General features: G+C 41.5%; 1 protein-coding gene across 1 annotated transcript in view; it reads left to right on the plus strand.

The window, feature by feature from the left end:
• CDH18 (cadherin 18) overlaps positions 1-27,306 on the plus strand; it is a 696,504-nt gene that overhangs the window by 484,780 nt on the left and 184,418 nt on the right. The window contains exon 6 of the mRNA XM_063451839.1: positions 20,999-21,166. Coding sequence (XP_063307909.1) covers positions 20,999-21,166 — 168 coding nt within the window. The remainder of the gene's footprint in view (positions 1-20,998; positions 21,167-27,306) is intronic.

Below are 27,306 nucleotides of genomic sequence, written 5' to 3' on the forward strand. Positions count from 1 at the left end.
CTCTCTTTCTCTCTTTGGTATAGTGCAGAACAATGTAATGGCTACAGTTAGGGATACAGAATTGTTGTGGTTTTGTTCTGTATCAGCAAATGAATGTATACTAGGAGACATCCGGGTAGCACAATGAATAACTGTGTGTTGTGTGGCAAATCTTTCAAGAGTTATAGCATTCGTCCGTGCTTGCTTCTGAAAATGTTTTTGTTATTTTTATTGTTCGAATACACATATTTATATCTATTCCACATCACTAACAGCAATTAAATAGTACATACAACTTTCAAAGGAGATCTTAGAAATCAATTACAGTAAGCATCCATTCCATTCAGTGGGCTTATAAGGAAAGTGATTAAGTTTGAGAAAAGCCTTCCCAAACAAAAGCTAAAGAATGCTGGTCAAGAAGAACAAAAAAGAATACCGGGTGACACCAACATCTTGACTGACAACATCATGTGACTTCTTCATTCATCATTTATATTGTCAACTCTAGAAGCAATGCATCATAAGTGAGTAAATTGACCTCTGGCTAGCTGTATTTTTATAGTTCCCCTGAATCCTGTATATGTCTGCTCTATCATACAATAGTACACATGGTAATATGGTAATATGGCACTCTGATCGCATCAACCAGACAATATTCTGTCTTCCGGGTGCTTGGGTACGGCATGTTGCTGACAGAGTGAAGGGATTATTGGGAGGGGCTGGGAATAACAGGCTGTTCTAGTCCATATTTGTACCAATGACAAAGTTAGAGGAAGATGGAGGGCTCTAAATAATGAATTCAATGAACTTAAGAAGAGGATTTTAAAGGTGGTTGTTTCCTAGATCTTACCTATTCCACTAGCTTTTTCAGAAACGCAGCAGGAAATTAGAAAGGTGAACGCATGGGTTAAGCCTTAGTGTAGAAGCCATCCTCTCCCCCAGTGTTGTGGGAGAGAATAGCTAGAAGGCTGGAGAAGGCTTTAAACTAGGCATGCAGGGAGAGTCAAAGAAGGGTCAATGTGCTAGATAGTATAGAAAACAGAGAAAACTCAGCTGAAGTCAAGAAGGGTAGAGATGGGTATGTAAGGAGTGGTAAAAATAGCAGACAAAACAATAAGGAATTAATTACATGTTGTTCATTAAAGTTCAAGAAACATGTGGTAAACACATCCCCCTACTAAATAATGTTAAATGTGAAATTTTAGGAATGGGCAAATAAAATATACCATCGGAATTTAAGTAAAAGGTTATCAAATAGAACATTATGTAATCTTATAATACAGTGGCTACTGAACTAATTTTACAAAACAAGCTTCTAGAAGAAGAAATTTATTTAATCCTTTTAAATAATCCGATTAAATTGATTTTAATATGACTACATGATGCTGAAATGCCATCTGACCTTTAATCTCCTTGCCTCTGATGACTGTACAATAAAAAAAAAATTGAACAGCTTTCACTTTTTACATTTTGTTCCAAACAAATTTGGGCTTTATGTAACCTAGCATGTGCAAAAAATGTAAATGAAATGACTCTGTGATGCTTACTAAATGAGGGAAAAGAAATTATTTGAACACACATAGGTAATAATATAATAATATGTAATTAATTACAAAAATCTTGTGTTTAAAATCTATCTATCTATCTATCTATCTATCTATCTATCTATCTATCTATCTATCTATCTATCTATCATAGACACTTCTCTACATAGTATCAGTCAGAGTCTGCTATCTACCCAACAGGTTTTAGAGGTCTTAAGGAAAATAAAAGTATGTTTCATTGTATTCCATGAGTGGAGGGTTTTGTAGGCGAGGATATAAACGAATATTGGGGTAGAGTGTTACTTCCATCATTAGTAAGCAGATGTTTATATTTTGAAGTATATATTGCTATGTTAAACTTGTCCAGGCTGCTTTGGTGTTAATGTAGTAACATTACCATCTAACTGTTAAAGGTTTACCGCAACCACCATGACCACTTCAGTTTTTTTTCGTGGTGGTCGGAATCTATATGTGCAGCATTTCTGCTTGATATACCGCACATACAAGGATATTTGCATTGCTGTGCTGAGGGCTAGTTGCATCTTTGGCACACTTCATTTAGGCAGATGAAAACTCAATAAGTCAAAAGGGCATGCTAAATAACATTTAAAAAAAATGCAGGAATGGACTAATCTTTGTGGGTAGTAGATGGAAGTTTGACTCTCCTTACAGTCATACAGTCAGGACATGCTGTTACTTTTCAGTTAAATAGGTTTCAACATGCTTGCAAAGTGTGACTTGTTTGGATCTTATTTACTTTAACAGACAAATTATGGTTGAAAAAACATGGTTTAATGTCAAATTATAAACTGTATGGAGCCAGTGGAGACAGATTTTGTGAGTTTTATTATAATACTAAACAGAAATATGAAAATAGCACCAGGGCTGTATTTACCACAAGGCAAACAAGGCATTTGCCTAGGGCGGCACTTTCAGGGGGGCGGCAAAAAATACCCCCTCAGCACTCAGGCTAATGACTTGTTTGCCTTGTGTCCTGGTGGGCCCAAGAGCTGGCTGGCTGGCTACATAAGCCCCCCTCCCCCCATGGTGTTAAACTACTAATATTCTATCCAGGTGGTAAGGGAGCACTATCCTCCGCTCTTCTTGCTCCCTTGCGCTCCCTTCTGTGATGCCAGGAGCCAGAATCTGCTGTCACTCTGGCTCAGGCATCACTAAGCGGTGCAGAGGCAGCTGAGCAACAAAGGCTCAGTTCCCTCGCCGCCTCCATTGAGATGCCCCAGCAGAGCCAGCCCAGCCAACAGCCCAAGCAAAGCCAGCAACCCCAGCAAAGCCTGCCCAACCAGCAGTCCCATTAGAGTCAGCAGCCCCAGAAGAGCCAGCCTAGTCAGCAGGAGCCAACAAGGAGCCTGCCGAGCCAGCCCAGCAGTTGTCAGAGAAAGCATCCACTCCAGCTCTCCCAAAGGTAGGGAGGCTGAGTGGATGTAATTTTTTAATAATTTGTGAGTGTAATGAGTGTATGAGAAAATGTGTGTGTGTGTCTGTCAGTGAATGTGTGTGGGTGCCTGTCAGTAAATGTGTGTGGGTGCCTGTCAGTAAATGTGTGTGTGTGTGTGCCTGTCAGTGAATGTGTGTTTGTGTATGTCTGTGAGTATGTGTCTGTCATTGTGAGTCTCTCTGTGTGTCTGTCAAAGAGTATGAGTGTCATTGTGAGAGTCTGTCAGTGTGTGTGTGTGTGTGTGTATGTGTGTGTCTGTGAATGAGTGCATGTAGCTGTCAGTGTGTGTCTGAGTGAGTGAATGTGTGTGTGTCTGTCAGAGTGTGTCAAATCAGTGAGGGTGTGTGTGACTGTTTGTGTCTGTCAGTGAAAGTGTGTGTTGGTTAAAAAGTGTGTGTGCCAATGACTGCATATGTGTGCCAATGACTGTGTATCTGTCAGTGAATGTATGTCAGTGCATGTATCAATGTGAGCGTGTGTGTCAGTCAAAAATGTTGCCCTGATATAAATTGGTGAGGCAAATTTAGATTAGGGGGGTGCCCGAATATAGTCGTGCCTAGGGCAGCACAATTCCAAAATACACCACTGAATAGCACACCATATATATTCACTCTTTAGATTTCCTGTATTGTGTTTGCAGGTTCTGTTAACAATGATTGCTTACAGTAGTATTTGTACAAAAACATGGATTAGAGAATAAATTAACCAAATGCTTTCTCTATGGATAGATGTTTTAATTAGAATGGGGAGCAGGAGGGGCTCTCTAATTAGGCAATTTAGGCAGCCGCCTAAATCGCCTTAGGCAGAGTGACATATCGGGTGCTCTGTCAGAGACCAAGGACCCGACACAGGACAGGACAGAAACAGTGACCTGACACTTGCTCTGTATGCCGCCGGGTGCAGGCCCCTCCACACCGCCTGCCCTGGCGGAGAGACAGCCGAATGCAGAGCTGCAAACTGAGGAGTCTCATAATCTCCAGCCAATAAGAGCGTCGTTGCCGCGGGTTACCACTGAAACTCTGACTGGAGATGGCGAGACTTACCACGTGGTCTGCAGCTCTACACTCGGTGGAGCTGCAGACCGGAAAGCAGCCCACCGGACCATCAGGAAAAGCAGCCCACCGGACCACCAGGTATTTACCTTTTCACAGCCCCCTACCCAACTCACAGCCCCCCTACACACCTTACATCCCCTACCCATCTCAGAGCCCCCCTACCCACCTCACTGCCCCACTTCCCACCACACAGCCCCTACACATCTTACAGCAATCCCTACCCACCTTAGAGCCCCCTACTCACCTTACAGTACCCTACCCACTCACAGTCCCCCTACCCACCGCACAGCCCCCCTACCTACCTTACATCCGCCTACCCATCTCACAGTTCCCCTACCCACTCACAGCTCCCCTACCCAGCTTGCTGCCCACCTACCCACCTTACTGTCCCTTACCCATTTCAAAGCATCATACCCATCTCACAGCCTCCTACCAACCTTAGATCCCCCCTTCCCACCTTACAGCCTCCCTACCCACTCACAGCTCTCTTACCCATCATGGCCCCTTACCCTCCCACACACCTTCACAGCCACCCACCCTGCCACAGCCAACCCCACCCTGTCACCCCACACACACCTTGTCACAGCCATCCCCACCCGTCTCCCCACACACTGTCACAGCCACTCCCACACTCTCCCACACCTTACAGCCCCCCTACCCATCTCACAGCCCCCCTACCCACCTCATTGCCCCAATTTCCACCTTACAGCCCCCTACACATCTTACAGAAACCCCCTACCCACCTTAGAGCCCCCTACTCACCTTACAGTACCCTACCCACTCACAGTCCCCCTACCTACCTCAGAGCCCCCCTACCCACCTTACGTCCTCCCTACCCATCTCACAGCCCCCCTATCCACTCACACCCCTCTACCCAGCTTTCTGCCCCCCTACCCACCTTACTGCCCCATACCCATCTCAAAGCCCCATACCCATCTTACAGCCCCATACCCACCTTACATCCCTCTTCTAACCTTACAGCCTCCCTACCCACTCACAGCTTTCTTACCCATCACAGCCCCCTACCCTCCAACACACCCTCACAGCCACCCACCCTGTCACAGCCAACCCCACCCTGTCAACCCACACACACCTTGTCACAGCCATCCCCACCCCATCTCCCCACACACCGTCACAGCCACTCCCACACTCTCCCACACCTTACAGCCCCCCTACCCATCTCACAGCCCTCTACCCACCTTACAACCCTTACCCACCTTACTGCCTCATACCCATTTCAAAGCCCCATACCCATCTCACAGCCCCGTACCCACCTTACTGCCCCCCTACCCACCTTACATCCCTCCAACCCACTCACAGCTCTCTTATTCATCATAGCCCCCTACCCTCCCACACACCCTCACAGCCACCCATCCTGTAGCAGCCATCCCATCTCCCCACACACTGTCACAGCCACTCCCACACTCTCCCACACCTAAAAGCCCCACTACTCACCTTACAGCCCCCTACCCGTTTCACAGACCCCCTACCAACCTTACAGCCCCCTAGCCACCTTGCTGCCGCCCTACCCACCTTACTTCTCCCCGACCCATCTCACAGCCACCTTCCCATCTCACAGCCCCCTACCCACCTTACATCCCCCTACCCACCTTACAGCCCCCTACCAACCTTACAGCCCCCTACCCATCTCACAGCCCCTACCCATCTCACAGCCCCTACCCACCTCACAGCCCCTACCCACCTTACAGCCCTCCTTCTCACCTTACAGCCCCCCTACCCACTCACAGCTCTCTTACCCTCTCACAGCCCTGCTACCCAATCACAGCTCTCTTACCCTCCCACACACCCTCACAGCCACCCACCCTGTCACAGCCAACCCCACCCTGTCACACCACACACACCTTGTCACAGCCATCCCCACACACCGCCACAGCCACTCCCACAAACCCTGTCACAGCCCCCTCACACACCCTGTCACCTATCCACACACACACCCTGTCACTCCCCCATACATGCACACTGTCACCCCCACACACCCAGTTACCCTTCCACACACACACACACACACACACACACACACACACACACACACACACACACACACACACACACACACACACACACACACACACACACACACACACACACACACACTATCATGCCCATGTACACACTGACACCCCCTCCTTACACTATCACCATTCCCAATAAATTTCAGCCCCCACATACTGTCACCCCTTCACCCAGCTCCACTCTCATTAACCCCTTTTAATTCTGTCACTCTCACCCCCGCCAAGCATACCAAACTCACCTAGCCTCACTTTGCTGCATTTACCCTATTATATTAATTCCAAAATCCTGCTATACTCACCTTATCTTGCACGTTCACACTCCACCTTTACCCTGCCACACTCACTCTACCACAAACCCCTCCAATCCTGTCCTCCAACTGCGCCACACTCACCCCAAAGTCTGTCATACTCTTCTCCACAACCCTGCCACACTTACCGTGTCACATTAATCCCCTTAATCATTTCACACTCCCTCCTCCAGTAATGTCACAACACCCTAACATTCTCACACTCCCTCATTCTGTCACACTGACCTTCTCAACCCTGTCTCATTTACCCCCTCACAATGTCAAACTCACCCTGTCACAATCAATCCACATTTATCATTCTCACACACACAGACATGAAAAGTAGCTGTGCCATAACACAATGCACAAAGGTCATAGGCAGCCCCCATAAACACAACACACCACAAGCAGCTACCCCACATAGAAAGGTCACAGACACATGTTAACAAGGACATACATTCACACACAAGGATATTCCCAGTTAGACACAAACATTCATGCCAGACACACTCAGAAATACACACTGGCAGTAATGTATACATGACTGCCAGGCTATGTAACCATACTTACCAGTCGTGTATAAATGATTAGCATAATTGTTAATTAAATGTGTTTATTACAAATTAATTTAGTTTGCAAATTATGCCATTACTTTAGTCAGAGAGATCACAATGCAGCAGCACAGGGTTCTGCAACACTGCAAGCCTCTGGACAATTAATACAATACTAACTGCAAGCCCGTCCTTCTATATAACTACAGCACCTTACACAGACAATGCAACCCCTATTTATTTTCACTTTGAGTGTTAGTGGTGCCTCATGTTTGAGTTTCGCCTAAGGCCTCACAAAATCTAGAGCCACCACTGACGGGGAGCTAGTTTTTTGTTCAAGTATTAAAAATCGTGTTTGATGTACCAAACTGAACATTACATAGGTGGTTTTAAAGAAAGGAGTGACAGAAAGTTCAGTACTTATTTAAATTAATAACCAAATATCTTGTGGGCATCATCTGTACATTACAAGGCAGAATAAGACCTTGTAACTCTTTTCCTCTTATCCCTCCCAACGCTCATTCAGTGTCCCCTTTTCTAGTGATACCTCTTCACTTAGTCCTGTCTCGTTTGGAGTCCCCCAAGACGCTGTCCTTAGTCCCATTCTATTTTCTCTTTATACCCTCTCTTGTCAAATGTATTACCTCATTGGGATTCCACTACCACCTGCATGCTAATGACACCCAGATATATAACTCCTCTCCGGACCTCTCCCCTGCCGACCTGCAACGTGTCACTGCTTGCTGTTCTTCCATCTCTGACTGGATGTCCTTCCACTTTCTGAAACTCAATCTCTTTAGAACTTAGCTCCTTGTCTTTCCTCCTAATACTGATCCTCCTCTTTTGCTCTCCTTTCAAGCTAGTGGTATCCACATCAGTCCATCCTTGCAAGCACGCAGTCTTGGCATAATACTTGATTCTGGCCTCACCTTTGAGCCTGACATCAAGTATGTTACCAAATCCTGTAGAATGCATCTTAAAGACAAAGCCCGCATCCACCCCTTTCTTACGCAAGATGCTACTAAGGGGCTTGTCCATGCTCTAGTAATTTCTTGTATGGATTATTGTAACCCTTTGCTAATTGATCTTCCCTCAAGTCGTATTGCCCCGCTACCGTCTGTAATGAATGCTGCCGCCAGACTGATTTTCCTCTCCAGTCACTCCTCTCTTACCTCAACTCTCTGTCAGTCCTTACATTAGCTTCCTGTATCTTATTGTAGTCATTTCAAAGTACTAATCCAAACCTATAAAGCATTGAACAATTCTAGCCCCTCTTATATCTCTTCACAGAGCCATAGGTAAACCCCTTCTCGCTGTCTCCGCTATGCCCATGAACTTCTCCTATCCGCTGCTCAGATCTGTACGGCTACCTCACACTTGCAGGACTTCTCGCAGGCAACTCCCTTCATATGGAATAACCTGCCTACTGCCATCAAATTCTCCCTTAGTCTTCAATCATTTAATAAGTGCCTTAAAACTCATCTCTTTAGGAAAGCTTATGGCCTCCCAGAGTAACCTCTACCTCACATACCAGTCTTTTGCTCTCTCCTTAAGGGCAACACACTACTCTCTCCTCCAGCTCTGCTTCACTCCCACCCTATTTGATTGCGATTTCCTGTCCTATTGTGTTTTATACCCCACATCCTATAGACCATAAGCTCATTTGAGCAGGGTTCTCTTCAACCTATCTTTCCTGTAAGTTTTCTTGTAATTGTCCTATTTACAGTTAAATCCCCCCTCTGTAAATTGCTACACAATCTGTTGGCGCTATATAAATGGCAATAATAATAATAATAATAATAATAATAATAATAATAACTAGAAAAGCTAAAATTTCTGGGGAAATTGTGTGAATTGTTCTTGCCTCCACCAGTAGTCTACAACTGGAGTGGGCAGAGTAACTGTGGAAAGGTTGGACTGGGCAGAGTAACTTTATAACATTGATTAGCTATATTGTTGTAACATTGTAGGTTACTGTTTTTTTGTTACAGGTATAACGAATTGACTAAAATGGAAATATATTTATTAAATGTGATAGAGCTCACTTTTGTGTTATCAAAACTGTAGGAATGACAGTAGTTTAGAGAATGTGTTTCATCTAGCAGCCTCTGTGTTCCGGAACACTCTGCTGGCTGCTCACACACCTGGGTTCCTATGGCAACTCACTCTACAGCAAACTGCTCAAAATTGCTCTCTTCACTGGCGGTTGCCATCTTCAAAGGGTCCTACCTAAATCCTACAGCGAAGAGCTTTATATTGTGAGAATCACAAGACCCAGACCTACATTTTGAAGCATTGTATGTCTCTGAAATATTAAAAATGAAATTGCCCTTCGAATTTTTGGGTATTCAATAATTAAAAATTTGTATTCTCTTTTATTTAAAATACCATTTTCTAGACCTTCTTTGATAACATTTTCATATTCTATTTTTATCCTACTCATGGGGTTATCTTCCAATTTAAGGTAAGTATGGTCATCATCTAGTTGTTTCTGTATTTCCTCTAGATATTTTGTTCTTTGCCAGATGACCACACCACCCCCCTTATCTGCCATTTTGATAACAATGGAGATATCTTCTTTTAGTTCTTTTAATGCTTGTTTTTCCTTACATGTTAAATTGTTCTGATATTTATTTAAGGGTTTTATTTTTTTTAAATCTTTTAAACATAATCTTTCAAAAACTTTCATTTCTTCAGATTTCTTATTAACGGATAAAATAATGATTTCTGTTTTAAGTCTGAATGACTATAAATATTGTTTCTTCTTCTCTTGGTTTAAAATCCTTAAAAAAAAATTTTAAACATAGTTTACGTAAAAACCTATTTACATCTAAAAAGCTATCGAACTTGTTAGCCTCGCAACTAGGTGCGAATTTAAATCCTTTTCTTAAAACAGACATATGTGTGTCCGTCAAAATTTTGTCCGATATGTTAAAAATAGGTATTAATTTCTCCTCTAATTCCTCCTTATTCTCTCTTTCCTTTTCCTTTCTCCCTCTTCCTCTATTTCCCCCTCTTCTATCTCTCTTGTTCTTTTTAGCGGGGTGTTGGTCCTCCTTTTGTTCATATATGCTGGTCCTAAAAAACTTTAGAAATCAAGTCCTGATTTTTCAGCTCACACTCTAGCTTTTGTCAACTCCCACTCTAGTTTTGAACATTTCGCTATTCATTCCTATGGGACCAATTTTAACACAAAAACGACGATATTTCGTAAACCATTCGGTGAAACGTTCCACAAATTAATAGCACAACGATCGGGAACATCCCGCACGTTTCGGTATTTTACTGTCTATGTAGTGTAAAAACTGTGGGAGGAGTTAGGGTGGTCAATTTGGCTATAATAATAATAATAATATATATGTGAGATAATAGTAAGTGGTCTTGCCATGCAAGAACACTTAATAATAAACTGCTCAAAAAAAGAGCATGGAGGCGCTACCAGGAGACAGGCCAGTACATCAGGAGACGTGGAGGAGGCAGTAGGAGGGCAACAACCCAGCAGAAGGACCGCTACCTCCGCCTTTGTGCAAGGAGGAACAGGAGGAGCACTGCAGAGCCCTGCAAAATGACCTCCAGCAGGCCACAAATGTGCATGTGTCTGCTCAAACGGTCAGAAACATACTCCATGAGGGTGGTATGAGGGACCGACGTCCACAGGTGGGGGTTGTGCTTACAGCCCAACACCGTGCAGGACGTTTGGCATTTGCCAGAGAACACCAAGATTGGCAAATTCGCCACTGGCACCCTGTGCTCTTTACAGATGAAAGCAGGTTACATAGTTACATAGTTACATAGTTACATAGCTGAAAAGAGACTTGCGTCCATCAAGTTCAGCCTTCCTCACATTTGTTTTTTTGCTGTTGGTCACACTGAGCACATGTGACAGACGTAATAGAGTCTAAAGACGCCGTGGAGAATGTTCTGCTGCATGCAACATCCTCCAGCATTACCGGTTTGGCAGTGGGTCAGTAATGGTGTGGGGTGGCATTTCTTTGGGGGGCTGCACAGCCCTCCATGTGCTCGCCAGAGGTAGCCTGACTGCCATTAGGTACCAAGATGAGATCCTCAGACCCATTGTGAGACCATATGCTGGTGCGATTGGCCCTGGGTTCCTCTTAATTAAAGACAATGCTAGACCTCATGTGGCTGAAGTGTGTCAGCAGTCCCTGCAACACGAAGGCATTGATGCTATGGACCGGCCTGCCTGTTCCCCAGACCTGATGCCAATTGAGCACGTCTGGGAAATCATGTCTCGGCTCCATTCACCAACATCACGTTGCACCACAGACTCTCCAGGAGTTGGCAGATGCTTTAGTCCAGGTCTGGGAGGAGATCCCTCAGGAGACCATCCGCCACCTCATCAGGAGAATGCACAGGTGTTGTAGGGAGGTCATACAGGCACGTGGAGGCCACACACACTACTGAGCCTCATTTTGACTTGTTTTAAGGACATTACATCACAGTTGGATCAGCCTGTAGTGTGTTTTTCCACTTTAATTTTGAGTGTAAATCCAAATCCAGACCTCCATGGGTTGAAAAATTTGATTTCCATTTTTTCACTTTGTTTTGGCCGAATCAATTATTTAAAAAAAAAAAAAATGTATGGAAAGATCATGTTTCGTCCATCTGGCATTTCATTTTAGATGGATATCTTCTATGAAATCATTTTGGGAAAAAATATTCAGATAAACCAAAATGTCACAAAAAAGGAAATATTAGTGTATATACATTTTACACACATCATGTATATATTTTGCAGTAAATTAATAGATGCATTTTTATGCTTTTTCTATCACAGATCAAGTGAGAATTGACCAATAGAGGGAAAAAGGGAGAAGATTTTTTTTACATATATTATATGCTTATTAAATATGTAACATATAAATATATACCTTTTTAACTTTTTTTTACTGCGCCTCCTTTTTTCTCTCAGTTATTTACTTTTCACTTGATGTGTAAATAAAATAAACATTTATCTTTTTTTTCCATCAATCATTTTTTTTTCTGTCACCATAGATCACTAAAAAAATAAAACAGCTCATCCATTCCCCCCCGCCCCCCCTTTTTGTTTCATGATTCATCTATATAGCGTTTCAGAGTTGCGGAATGCAGACAGATCGCAGTTCACTTGAAACTAAATTAACAAGTTTAAAACTACTATTGAGCCTGAGTGGGGTTAATTTTTATGACACGCAGCTTGGAATAGCAACCAAATACTGTATGCTGTAAAGGTTACATTCAGGTAAAAATGAATTAAGTAGAAGAAATTAATTAACCCATTTATAATTTACCAAGAAACAATAGATGCAGTATATATGCAGTATATACTGTCAATTTTGATAACTTTAGTCCCGAAGATTAAGCAGAGTGCATGCTTACATTAGAGAACTATACAGATATAAGTATATATTGTATAATTCACTGGAGAGTCATGTATAATTTCCTCTGCTAACTCTTAACAGTGGTTATAATTCCATTCTCCATTATTTGCAGGTGAAGGAACTTTCATTGAGCACAGAATAGTGATGATATCATGCTATGCGATTATTTTTGTTTAGTGATAATTTATAATAGTAAATATTCTTTTTTTTTTGTAATTCTTTATTTTTGGTGCAAGTCATGACAATATTAACAAAATAGGTAAAGTACGCCACTGCGGCAAATAAAAGTCTGCAGACGATTGTCTTAACAGTAATAGACGTGACATTGATAACCCTTGCACATTTTTATATAGCTGTCTAGGTACTGGTTGCTAGCGGTCTTATCTATAACATCCATGTTCATGTATAAAAGCAGCCCTCTTGGTCCGATTGTGTCTAAGGTTTTGTCTGTGTATGAGAGTGGTTGGCACGGCTCCTGGACCAGCCTGGGGTGCTACTCTAGTCAGCTATTGTAGTGACTAGCCCTGTATGTACATTGTGCATTGAGACATGCCTCTTGTGTATCGTTTTGTACAGTGACAGGAACCCTCATGGGGGGGGGGGGTGCTAGGTATGTGCCTTACATGTAGGGTAGGCTTAGCACAAGGCTTGTCTGTCTATCCGTGGGGTTGTCCATTCAATGCCGTCAACATGAGTCAGAGCAGGCTGCGTTGTCGAGGCATGGTTATGTCTTGTGTCTATTGGGCCAGTGTTATCTTGTGATATTTGTTGTGTTGGGAGCATATCATTGCCCACTAGGGATTGTCGAGTTATGTGCCTAATGCATTATGATGCCGTTACAGGTCCCCTTTCCCTGAGGGTATTGGGCTTAGGAACTATACTGGGTGGAAGACTTGTAGGTTAGTCTAGTGTTAGGAGTCAAGGTTGTGTGGGTAGCGCTGGGTGTACCCTGTCTGTCCCGCTTGGTGTCAGGTCTTGTGGGCGGGTAAGTTAAGGCTCCTGGATGGGTAGTGCCCCTTTACCACGGGGTGGTGGTGGGGAGGGAGTTTATGTCGCCGGGGTTGGGTGCGTTGTTACTTGTCATGGCCTTTGTGGGCCTTGTTCGTGTTCGGGCACCAGGTTGGGTTCTAAGCCCTTAATAGTTACCATATGCAAAACAAAAGAACAAATAAAAGATTAACAACAAGAAACATTAGATTATGTAGCTGCGGCCTCAGGTCTCAGCACTTCGACTGTCTCTAGGGACAAAGGGTGGTATGTCTGCTACATTCCCCTGGTGAGACCGAGGTGGGTCTGTTGAGGAAGTGTTGTGGACGTCCAGGCCCAAGGCCGTTAGGAGTGCAGGGCCGTCTTTGGGATCCGCTGCCTTGTACGTTTTCCCATCCTTAGTGGCTAAGAGAGTGCCCAGGGTCGCCCATCTGTAGGAGAGTCCAGCTTTTTGCAGGGCTGTTGTGATGGGCTGCATGGACTTGTGCCACAGCAGCATGGTTCGGCTTAAGTCATGGAAGAGGGATATAGTGCAGTCTTCAAATTTGAAGGGAGTCTTTCCTTTAAGGGCCATCATTAGGCCTATTTTGTCGGACACGGTTTGGCATCTAAAAATTATATCCCTGGGTGCTGGTGCGGGAGCTTGGGGTGATTTAGCGATGCGATATACCCCTTCGAAGGAAAAGTGTTTAGCCTGTTTCGTTGGTAGTATGGTGGCTACCAGTCACCTGAGAAAGTGTGGTATTTCTTCTGGGGGACTGTCTCAGGGACCCCTCTAATCTTTACATTCTTCCTCCTGCCTCTGTCATCAAGGGTCGTAACTTGCCTTGTGAGCGCCGTGTGTGCCATTTGTAGTTGGTGCACCTTGTTTCCAAGTGATTGCAGTCCCTGCTTAAGCTCCACGACCTCCTCTTCTGTGGCTCTGGTCCGTTCTGTCACAGCTTGTTCTTCTGTTGCCAGTAATGCCAAGTCTGCTTTCCATATTTGCTGCAGATTATGTTGCAGGCCATTTAGCATAGTTTGGATATCTTGCTTGGTGGCTGGTGCTGAGTTCTCCGCCGCCTGTATGGTCACTCTGCTTGGTGAAGGCTGTGGTGGACTGTGGGTGGATTCTTCCCCTGAGAGCCTGGATGGTGAGGATTCCCCGGATGCTGGCACCTGGGAGGGTGTGGGTGTCTGTAGCATGAGGCCTATGTCCCTGTGGGCCCATGGTGTGGGGGCAGTCGTTTTTTTGTGATTTTCTGCCCATTTCTTCGGCAGTGTGGTCGGCTAGGTATGGCTCCGATTGTGCTGCGTTTCTCCACGCCTGATATAGCCCCTCTAACTCCCGTGTTTGTCTACTCACGTGGTAGGCCTTGGAAGCGCGGGTGTGGTGTTCCCCTTCGGGGCGAGAGAAAAAGGCATCGGCGTGTGCAGCAGGATGCCCTTAGGTGTGTTCTGCCTTCCCCGGTGTCGGTGAGACTTTGTGGGAGCTGATATCTTGCGATTTAGGCGCTTGTTGCACGCAGCTCTGGAGAATGGCGTCCGCTCTGTTGCTCCAGCAAGCCCCGCCCCCTCAATAGTAAATATTCTAAGATCATTTTCAAGGGGTTGTAGTGAGCTTCCATAAGTTCATCTGTTTTTATAGATAATTAATAAATAATAAATGTATAGGATATAACATTTGATGGCAGGGAGCTGGGAGCTGGGGTCTTTGGATTACTTGTATTGAGAGGATTGCAGGCTGCTGCCTGAATGCACTTTACTAAACTATATGATATAATTGTGTTATTCTATTATTGTATTATGGTTTGTGTTGTATTAGTTTAAAATGTTTAATATACAATCATCAAAGGTAGTAGTGGAGTTTGTTGTCAAATTGGCTATGTTTTTGCAATGGCTCAAATCCAAACGCATCCAGTCCCACCTGTTTGATGACTTCAAAATTAATATGATTTCATTATTTTACAGCAGTGATGTAATTGTATTCCTAATAGAAATTTTTCAAGAAAGGGTGCTCATTCTGATGATTTACAGTAACCAAATAAAAGGTTTGCAGTTATAAAGATGTCCAGTTCACAAGTACTGTGCTGGAATAATTTAACTTTTTAGGAGAAGCATTGGCATTTTGGTGTTAAGTTACAAAAATGCACTGTGCAAACCATAACAAATTCACAATGTGGTTTGTGACTTACACACCGTGTTTGAATATAAACAATGCTTACCCAAATGGTGATTCCTACTTCTCCCATGCTGTAAGATGAGCAGTTAGCCTGAGCAATCTTTATACAGAATGTTCTTACCAAGGCATATGGTAATCAGGTGTATTTTTAACTATCATTTTTGTAGAAAAACTGTGCCCAGAACTGTTCAATAAGCTACAGGCCACTGCATGCTGTTTTCTGAATTATAATATGGTTACAATTATTCTGCCATTCCTTTCATAAATTAACCATTCAGTTTTGTCACCTGCTGGTACAATTTCATTAAGTGTAAAGGAAGCATATGATATTAATCTTCAATAGGATATTGAGTTCATCATTACTAATATAATCATTGTTATTTTATAGCATAGTACTGCATTGACTTCTTAACGAGAAGTTTAAGCTCAGCCAAATTATTTTTCCTGAAAGCAGAAATTTTTTTAGGATGCCCAAATTTTGCTCATTGTCACTTCGGCTCCACTCAATTTTGGTAACAAATAAACCCGGTTCAGGAAACAAATCAGACAAACCAAAATAACATAAAATTGGGCCGGTCAGTGTACTGCAAAATACATATATAGTTTAATGTATATGTTTTGTGTAATACTTATAGGAGCATTTTACTGCCATTTGGTTCACAGATCAAGTGAGAAGATGTAACCAATTAAAGTTTATATTTTTTAACTGAAATGTTGATGCTGCAATAAAAGTTAAGTTTTAATAACTACAAGACACATGAGTGCTGACCATTTATAGATTTCAAATACATTTATAGGAAATATAGCATACAGTTGATGGCAGGGCAGGGCTGGAAAGGGAGGCAGGACTACTAGTTTAGAGAGGACTGTGGGCTGCAAACGCACAGCACAGTACTAAACTATATAATGTAACGGTATTATTATATTGTGGTTCATGTAGTATAATGTTTAATAATGTATAATGTTTAAACAATCAAAGATAGTGGAGTTTGGAGTTTGTTGTCAAATTGGCCTATTTATTTACAATGGCTCAAATCCAAACACATCCAGGCCCCCCTGATTGATGGATTTAAAATGAATCTTATTTCATTATTTTAACAGTGGTGTAGTTGTATTACTAATAGATATGTCACAAGAAAGGACGTCACTCTGATTATTTACAGTAACCAAATCTTTTGGTGCATCATAAACAGGATAACTAGATTTTGAAAATAAAAAATCGAGACACCCATTAGCGATACAAAAATCGCTAAAAAAAACAACAACAAAAAAAACCCAGAGAAATACATACACATTAGAAGTCTTTAACCTGTTCCTGTCCAGAAGTGGTTGTTACAGTTGATCCCTTCCTGGTACTCCAATGAGTGTCTTTTCATTTACATTTTGTAGGAGAATGATCAAAGCACACACATACCCTAGACCAGGGCCATCTTAACAGCATAATAGGCCTTTGGGGCCTCCAACAAATACAATACATACACACAGACTGTTGAGTACACAGACAGACTGCTGAGTACGCACACAGACCAACTGCCGAATACACACAGACAGACTGCTGAATACACAAACACAGACTGCTAAATACACACATACTACTAAAAACATACACACACACAGACTGCTGAATACACACACATAGACTGCTGACATACAGACTGCTAAACACACACACACACACACAACTGCTGAGTACACACACAGACAGACTGCCGAATACACATACACACACACTGACTGATAAATACACGCGCACACCCACTGACTGATGAATACACAAACACAGACTGCTGAAAACACAGAGACTGTTACAAACAGACTGTTAAAAACATACACACAGACTGCTGAACACACAAAAACAGAATGCTGAATACACAGACTGTTACACACAGACTGCTAAAAACATATACATAGACTGCTGAATACATACACACACAACCTGCTGAATAAATACACACAGGCTGCTGAATACACACAGACAAACTGCTGAATACATACAAAGACAGACTGCTGAATACACACAGACTGCTGAATACGTGTGCATAGACAGCAGAATGCATACAGACAGCTGAATACATACAGACTAATAAACACACACACAGGCAGACTGCTGAATACACACAGACTGCAGAATACACACAGACTTCTGAAAACACATACAGACTGTTGAATACACACACCGATGGACTGCAGGGGGGTGAGTGAATGTGTGGAGGGTGCAGTGTGTGTGTGTGTGGAAGGGGTGTTGTGTGTGTGTGTGGGGGTGCTGTGTGTGTAGAGGTGGTGCTGTGTGTGTAGGGGTTCAGTGTGTGTGTATGGGGGTGCTTTGTGTGTGGAGGGGGTGCTGCATGTGTGTGCGTGTGGAAGGGGTGCTGCATGTGTGTGTGGAAAGGGTGCTTCCAATGTGTGTGGCAGGGGGGTGGTGTGTGTCTGGAGGGGTGTGTGTGTGTGTGTGTGTGTGGAAGGGGTGGTGTGTGTGTGTGTGGAGGGAGTGGTGCATGTGTAGGGGGGTGTAGTGTGTGTAGGTATTCCGTGTCTGTGGGGGATGCTGTGTGTGTGTGTGTGTAGGGGGTGCTGTGTGTGTGTGTGGAGGGGGTGGTGCATGTGTGGGGAGGCATAGTGTGTGTAGGGATCCAGTGTGTGTGATGGGATGCTGTGCATGTGGTGAGATGTAGTGTGTATAGGGGTTCGATGTGTGTGGGGGGTGTTGTATGTGTGTAGGGGTGTGGAAGGGGTGCTGTGTGTGTGTATTTGTGAGAGGGTGCTGTGTGTGGGGGATGTTGTGTGAGTAGGGGTTCAGTGTGTGTGGGGGGATAATGAAGCACATTTATATATTTAAAATAAAAACACTTTATATGTCCTCCCTTCTGCTTAACTTTGGCCGGTAGGAGGGTGGATGACTTTTCAATCCTTGGTGGTCCAGCTTCTCTGGCTGCAGGCTGATTACTCTCTCCTTCATTGAGTACAGTGCAGTTTCAGAGCATTGCCATGGTAACGCACATCAACACTCCTTCCTGCTTGCTCGTGGGAGGAGTGTACTGCCTCCCAGGCCCTAGCTCCCTTCCTCTCTCTGCAGCAGCAATCTGCCCTGGGCCAGTGAGGAAGATCTTTGATTTCCCCACTGGCCTGAGAAGGCAGACAGCAGAGCCTGCTTTGCATGAAGCCGGCAGGGGAGATGAAAGGATCTCCCCTGCCGGCCTCGGCACATGGGGAAAGGAGGCAGCTCTGCAAAACCAGGACATTTATGTCTTTCTTGGTACGCCAGGACACACAGGGACACACAGGGTAAAACCAGGACGATCCTGGTAAAACGTCTGGTCCCCCTTTTCGTAAAAGGTTTGCAGTTACAAAATGTCTCTCAAGTTCACAAGTATGGAACTAGAGAGACATATTTGTGTGTGTGTGTGTGTGTATATATTTTATTAATTGGAGACCTGTCTGACAACCCAGGCAAAAATTCCAGAGAATTTAATTTACAAAATCCCATAAAACCTGTACATGGGGGTACTGTTATACTCATGAGTCATCACTGAAGACAAATATGAGTGTTTAAGAGCAGTGGTCTCCACCTCAGTCCTCATAAGTACAGGAGTTATGTATTTCCCTTTTATATTCAAGTGGATATACTGTCAATACGTGGACTGTGGTGGCCAATGAGGACTGGGTTGGGGAACGCTGTTGTAGAGCAATAATACATATAATGATAATGATATTATCAGTGGATGTGCACCTTATGTGTGAAGAGTGCAAAACACAAATATAAACAAATGTATTGGCCATGGTTTGAGATTAAGTGGCTACTAAAAAAGACTGGACATACCCCATTTTGAATACTCTGGGTTGTCTACTGCAAATCGCATAATGGGGGTAATTTTCATTCCTGTGCTGCCATACGGTCTCAAAAGCAACATGGCCCAGCAAACCAATCTGACAAATTTCAATGTGCAAAAACTGGAATGTGTGAGCTCTATATTTAACCCTGCAACTTTCCAAAACACCATGATACCTGTACATGGGGCATCATTGTACCCGTAGTAAATCAAATCATACAAATATTTGTATTATTACAGTAAAAAAGCTAACAGTGTTATGACACTCACTGTTAAAGTGGCATGCAGAACTTGGAGAATAACAAAATTTCCTCATTTCTCACACTTTTTTTTAGCTTCTATTTATATTAAATTATGTTCCATATTTAAATATATGATGTGAAATGAAAAACCTATTTCTCCTTAACAAAAGTGTGGGTCCATCATTAAGGGGTTAACATTCATCTAAATAATCTTTTGTTTCAGTACCTTGTATCAAAACATTGGTTTACAATGACTTCAGGCATTAATTTGACACTGTTATCTTGAAATAAATCAATTAAAAATAACTCAAACAGATTGTTATTGCGTATAAATATACTGACACAGAAGAGTCATTATTTTTTGTAAGTGACATCTTCAATTGGCTTTTTTTTTTTTTTTTTTAAAGAAATAATTTTTGAGAGGCCTAAATGGTATGTGTAGTCAAGGAAAAGGGCACTCCGTGTGTTGTGGACTACATCTCCCCTAATATTTTTTCCAGGATTATGACTGTAAGAGCATTATGAGAGATGTAGTTTGTATCTGGAGTGCCAACAGTTGCCTTCTCCTGGTCTAGTAAATGTTTTTGCAAAACTCTTTCATACATTAATAGATTTGATATCTAAAGGATTTACTCCTCTTATTACTATAATAGCTCATTCCCTCTCAGCATGTAATTTGCAATATATTTCTCTCATATTCATATATTGGCATACTAACATTTTTAAAAATATTTAATGTTAATGTTAATATGTAAATATGTTATTTGCTAGAGCAGGGATAGACAACTTTTGGCACTCCAAATATTATGCACTACATCTCCCCTGATGCTTTGCCAACATTGTAGTTAGAAGAGCATTATGGAAGATGTAGTCCCAAAATCTGGAGTTGATAAGGTTGCCTGCTCCTGAGCTAGAGTAGAGGATCGCATATTCTGTTTTATAAATATAATTCTCCATCTCAACTGTGTTTTTAGCAAAAAGATAGAATTGATTCTAGATTGTAAAAAAAATATATGCTATCTTCTAAATGTCTTTTTTGGGACAGCTGAAATGTGTGTGTATACTAAATAGAAAATAGAAGCTTCCTGTAACATGCAAAAATAAAAAAAGCAAAAAACAAACAGTGAAGAATACAAAATCCCACATCACTTATTTTTTTTTACCTATGAGATTTAGTGTGTCTACTTTACATTGTAAACTAGGGAAGTAGCATCATCTGCTACAACTAAATATTATATTATTGTTTAGATCTTCATGTAAGCCAATAAAATGGCATGTTGCTCTGTTAAGATACCCTTGAAGCCATTTTATTTGCCTTGAACAATATATAAAATCTGTTTTTATTATTTATACAGTATGTCTGTGTCATTTTTAACAGGCACATTTTAATAACAGGTATGTTATGCTTAAAATGTTAACACAATACTTTATACATACATAATATATATATACATACACACACATTAATAATTAATTATGTCCATTTCTCTTTTAGGAGTTATCCGGACTGCTTTACCCAATATGGACAGAGAAGCCAGAGAACATTATTCTGTTGTTATTCAAGCCAAAGACATGGCTGGTCAAGTTGGAGGTCTTTCTGGATCAACAACAATCAATGTTACACTTACCGATGTCAATGATAATCCACCAAGATTTCCTCAAAGTATGCAGGTCCTTCTCCTATTTTCCATATTATTATTTATTTTTTATATTTAAAAATATTATTTAAGGGAAAATACTCAGTTAATTCTTTAGCATTTTTTTTTAATACAAAAGTATTTTATAGAGAAAAAATATATATATTTCAAGCTGAAATATTTGTCATCTTAAGCAAAGTTACATGGAAGAAATAAACAAACCTTTAAACTATGCATCACTGCATTTTATATTTTAGGAAGGTTATAATGTCATATGATCTTTGTAAAGTGATATTGCCCCTACAAAATATATACTGCTGTTATAAATAGAGGCACCCTTTTCATTTCACCTTTTGAATCTATTCAGTAAAGATACGTAGTTTTCACTATCTGACTTGAATATTATGAATGCCATTAACATTTGTAGCTTATTTTATGTTTTAAATTGTCTCTATCACTTATGGGGCTATTTGTGTATTTTGGTATATATTTGTTGGGAGGTGGAGGTCTGGGTGTGCAGTGCATGGTAGATAAACTTACCTGAAGTTGTCCCTCTGTAGGTGAAGGAATATTCTTACCTCAGTTCCTGGCACCTCATCTGCCAGGAGACATTCCCGTGCATGCTCAAGAATACAAAACTAATGTCTGTAGAGGACTCAAAAAGACCATGGGAGTATCCATGGACTAAATCTTGTGATATATGAGAAGCTGTCAGGGTACCTGTGGTCTCTACTTCCGAAAGAGGTAGAGACTTAGCTGTTCCTCCATCCAGACGGTCTGATGGCTCCCTTCCCCGCGGTCTATCCGGTCATGCTAGGCCGGCCGCGAGGGAGTGACTGCCTTTTACAGCATCTAGGCAGGAAGTAGTCATCAGGACACTCCCCCGGAACAACCTGTCAGTCAATGGCTGCAGGACCAATCAGGACGCCTTGGAGGCGTGGTTACTGCTCTGAACAGGGTATTTAACAGAGCTTCTTTCATTAGCTCATTGCCCTGTCGTGGTTCTAGCTTGTTCTAGTCACTCAGTGCTTGTGTATTCTATTATCCCTTTTGGTTTTGACCCGGCTTGTTTACCTTACTCTGCTTATCTCTGTTATCCTTGATTCGGCTTGTCTCTCGCTTACCTGTCTTCTGTTACCCTCGACCTCGGCTTGTCTTTGACCATTCTATACTGTACTACTTACGTTAGTCCGGCCATTCTAAGGTCCGGTATACGTATCTGGCTACTGTTTGTACTCTGCGTGTTGGATCCCTGTCCCGATCCTGACAGAAGCATCCTGATCACCACAATCCTCACGAGCATGGTGGGAGTAGTGCTGTCTTATGTCAAGTTTAGTCAACATCAGTCCAAAATTAACACAAGACAATAAAGTATCTACTTTGTTTTATGATATATTATGGGTTTACTGCAAACTCAATGATTTCAAGATTGTATTTCTTTATGGAAAATTTTAAATGTTTGATGATAGAGCCTCTATAAAAGTGTGCAAGCTTCCATTGTTCCCGTGCTTTAAAAGTTTTACTTTTCTCTGTGTTCTTATTCCATGTTCCTCTTGATTTCTTTGTAAATTGCTGGTAATCACCTATTGACATGAGCTACAAATATTACTACTTTCAAAATATCTTTATACCGTTATATAAAATATGAATTTTCATGTCTAATAATTTACCAAAGGCATGTCTATGCACGATGTCTTAAAGCGCTCATAATACTTCTAATATATTTAAAATTTATTGTCAGAAAATCATAACCTTTTCCTGAAGATTACAAATTTTTGTTAGGTTGTGACGATAATCTAAATTGTATTGGCAATGGGGCTTCATTAAAATAATATTAGAAAAACACAGATGACAGTCTCCCATTTTAGTGCAATACCAACAGATGGTATAGTCCATTCATTAATCACTTTAGGTCTATACCGACATGGATGTTACAGCAGTCAAGGCAACTCTGTTTAAAAAACAACTTTGCTTTTTTTTTTATTGTTTTTGAAATAAAAAAAATAATAACTTTAATTAAATAGTGCTTAGAATTTGTTTTGCATGGTGTCTTGGAAACGATTAACTACTCTTTATGCATTTCCTATCCACTAAAATAAAGAGACTTAAACATAGCATCTGTTGAATATAATTATTTGGAATGGATTACACTTTGTGCTACAATATAACACATATTTTGAGAAACATCTATTTGTTTAATTGCCTCTAGAGTAGTAAAATGGCAATTTTGAAGCAATTTTAGTTATTTTTATATATTTGATTCTAAATTTTGCACAGGCTAGACTCGAATCCATCAGTTTTCAGAGAATTCATAAAATTATGCAGTATAAGTACTTTGCATCCATAAAAGTAATAGTTTACAGGAAAAGACATTCTATTTGTGAAAGAAAGTTTGGTTCGGTCAAATAATGTTCCTAAAAATGAAATTTAGTGTGCAATGTCCAACAATTATGACAGTTTTGTTCATCTCAATATTGTCCATAGAAAAATATTAAAGGAACACTATAGGGTCAGGAACACAAACATGTATTCCTGACCCTATAGTGTTAAAACCACCATATAGTCCCCCTTGCCCCATCCGCCCCCTAAATATAACAAAATCTTATGTTTATTCCAGTCTACTGCTGCAGGTTCTGTACCTGATCTGCCTGCCAGGCTGACATAATTATAAGTGGTGATCTGAGCTAATCACAATGCTTTCCCACAGGAAAGCATTGGATTGGTTGAGCTTGTCAAACAGGCAGATCAGGGGAAGCGCCAGCACAAGCCAAACAGCCCATGCCAATCAGCATCTCATCATAGAAATGCATTGAATCAATGTATCTCTATGAGGGAAGTTCAGTGTCTCCATGCAGAGGATGGAGACACTGAATGGCAGTGCTGCCAGCTGTGCAGCACTGCCCCAGGAAGCACTTCTAGCAGCCATCTGAGGAGTGGCAAGTGAAGGCATGCCTAGGCTGTGATGTAAACACTATCTTTCCTCTGAAAAAAAAGGGTTCACTGCAAAAAGCCTGCAGAGAATGATTATACTCACCAGAACAAATACAATAACCTGTAGTTGTTCTGGTGACTAAAGTGTCCCTTTAACCCCTTAAGGACCAAACTTCTGGAATAAAAGGGAATCATGACATGTCACACATGTCATGTGTCCTTAAGGGGTCAAGGAGACATTCAGACAAACCGAAAATGGTGCAAAACTGCTGAACTTACTCCTACTTATGGCGTTCCTGGGCTGAAAGTCACTTGTGGTTCGACCCCAACGCACCGACCACACAAGCAGAGGTCTATGCTGGGCTGCTACACACAACATAGACACAAATTGCTGATAACCTCTGATGCTTCTTACTAATAGGCCCAGTCCAAACAGTATTTAACCCCTTCGCGGTGCTCCCGGTGTGGGGTGACTGCCTGCAGCCCAGGCAGTCTCCCCGCGGCGAATTAGGACCCCGGGGTCCATGTGATCGCTCAACAGAGCGGTCACATGGTCACAATAGGTATCCAAGTCTCTGCCTGCAGGGGGACTGCCTGTGCTGTAAACTGTATGTAATTGTTGACCTGTTGGCATCTCCCTGTTGGCTATCTGTAAACCATCCCTCTCCAGCCTGAGACTGAGGGACTTGTGCTGAATAGAATGAAGACCCCCTGCCCCCATGTATAAATTGGCTGTACCAATAAAGCATTTCAGTTAGACTCCCAGAGCCTCATCTAGTTACTACGGGGGGCGGGAGAAATGGGCTAATCGCTGTACCAGCTTGCTCCAGCTCATGGAGGAGGCAGCGAGGAAAGTCCTTGTAAGGACTAAAAGCTCCCAAGGCTGTGTGTCATCCAGTCCCTGGGAGTGGATAGGGCTAGTCCCCTATCTGGCCCCAGCTAGGAAGTGGTCCCTGGCAGAGGTACCCAACCAGGATACAGGGAGCTCCGCCACTTGGCTCAATGCGCTATATATAAAAATAAAAAAAAACACGTCTGACCTTGCACTATCATTGGCAAAGGAAGGCCTAACATAAAATCTTAATCATCAAATAGAAAGTAATAAAATAAAAACTTCCAAAATCGGGAGTTTCTGTGTGCTAGTGTGAAAAAGATATATGTGTATTTTCTGTTGGGAGTTGCCTCAGAAGCAAAATATAATTCAAAAGGAAACAAAGTACATACAATACTTAACTTGTATCACCATGTGTAACCAAAATGTTTGTACTTGTTTGTACAAAGATACCATTTCCTAGGTTTTAGTTAGTATAGCCCCTATATTGAAATAAATCTCATACATTTCTCAACAGACAGTTACAAATTTGAGCTGCTAGAGCTGACATTTATACTGTACCAAGAAATTCAGGAAACCTATCTAGATATTATTCAACCAAGCAATCTTTCTGAATCACAATATACCAGCCCATATTTTAAACCTTACCACTAGGTTTGTCACATCTATTAACCCTCTGCTTGCAACTGTAGAGACACACTAATAAGACAAGCTAAAAGTGAATGACGTGCCAAAGTGCTAACATGCTAAAGGCGTGATAGGTGCCAAGTAACCTGGGGGTGCATCTTTATATATGTAGTTGTATTGCTTGTAGTCATATGTTTCTAAACAAGCTTACAGTGGTTGTCAATATTGTTGTAATACAACAGTTAGGAAGCAAGCAAGAACTGTGTAGGACTTATGTCAGCCCAGCACTGCATGGGTTTGCAGTTACTCTGGTCAGGATCTCAATGCTTTTCAGGCTTGGACTAACCAATTTAATTATTTCGCAGAAGATGGTGATATCTGGAGTAGACCATGCTTCCAGAATATGAGTATAAATATGTACAAAGGATCAGCGCCTCATGTACTAGACCTTACAGAGATAAATATAAGGCAACACACTGAAAAATAGGGCTCTCTCACAGGCTCTAAAGAGTAGACAAAACAAAGAAAGGTAAAGATGGAGGCGGCGCCATAGGTGAAAAAAAACTGATTATAAACTATACAAGCACATATACAAGACACTATATAAGAGAAAATACATACAAGATAAAAAAAACAAAAAGATTTTGAAATATAGATAATGAATAATAATCAGGAGTGGAAACATTTTAAGTTCAAAATAGTCTATGCCTTTTTCCTGTATTTATCAGACATAGACTCTTTTGGACTTACTTTTTGGACTCCTGATTATTATTCAAAATCTATATTTCAAACTTTTTGTTTTTTTATCTTGTATGTATTTTCTCTTATATAGTGTCTTGTATATGTGCTTGTATAGTTTATAATCAGGTTTTTTTCACCTGTGGTGCCACCTTCTCCTTTACCTTTTTTTTGTTCAGAATATGAGTATGTATGGTGTCACTAGTTGTGTTTTCAAATCATTGTGTAGTGAAATGTGACAGTGCTCATCCAGCAACCACGGTTTCATGGGCAAAGAATGGCATGCTGTAACTTTAATAGTACATAAAACATGCATTGTGTTGTTCTTGCTCCATTGCAGCAAACCATTCTCCAGAAATGGCTGTAGCTTCAGCAATTTATACATAAAATTCCCACTTTACCATAAAAAACAATATGTAGAAAGAAAACAAAAACACTGACAATATGAACTATGACTGTTAGAACAGCTACCAATAAAGTCCTCAACTGAATTTATTTGAATCAGAATCAGAAATGTTTCCATTCTGCTAGAAAACAAATCCCCACAAAAAACTACTTTTCAAATGATTTATCTGAAAAATTACCATAGACTTTAATAGTGGCATCTGTAGATAAATCATTTGAAAAAAAAATTCTAACAGAATTTCTGATTCTGATTTAGACTTAGCACTGCATTGCTAATTATATTTTAGCAAAACAAAAGTACAGATCATCGTGCAGTTTATAATTATATATGTAAAATTATCTCCATCAGCACCATCATTAGCCATCTTGTTCTTACATAACCAAAAAACATGGACATTCTGAAATGTTATTTTCCATTCGTATTACAGTCAGTTTATCACCAGCCTTGTTTTATCTCTTCAATGCCAGATGAACTCATTTTTTTCTTTATCCGATAGCAGCTGTGGTTTAAGATACCACTGTAATGGACCGTTTCAGGATACAAGGGGTTAAAATCGTTTAGGCGATAATCCCCTTTTCACAGACAGGCACAGCTACTGTAGAATCACCAAAACTCACGAATTGGATATAAAT

Source organism: Pelobates fuscus, chromosome 4, assembly GCF_036172605.1.
Source record: "Pelobates fuscus isolate aPelFus1 chromosome 4, aPelFus1.pri, whole genome shotgun sequence".
Classification (NCBI taxonomy): domain Eukaryota; kingdom Metazoa; phylum Chordata; class Amphibia; order Anura; family Pelobatidae; genus Pelobates; species Pelobates fuscus.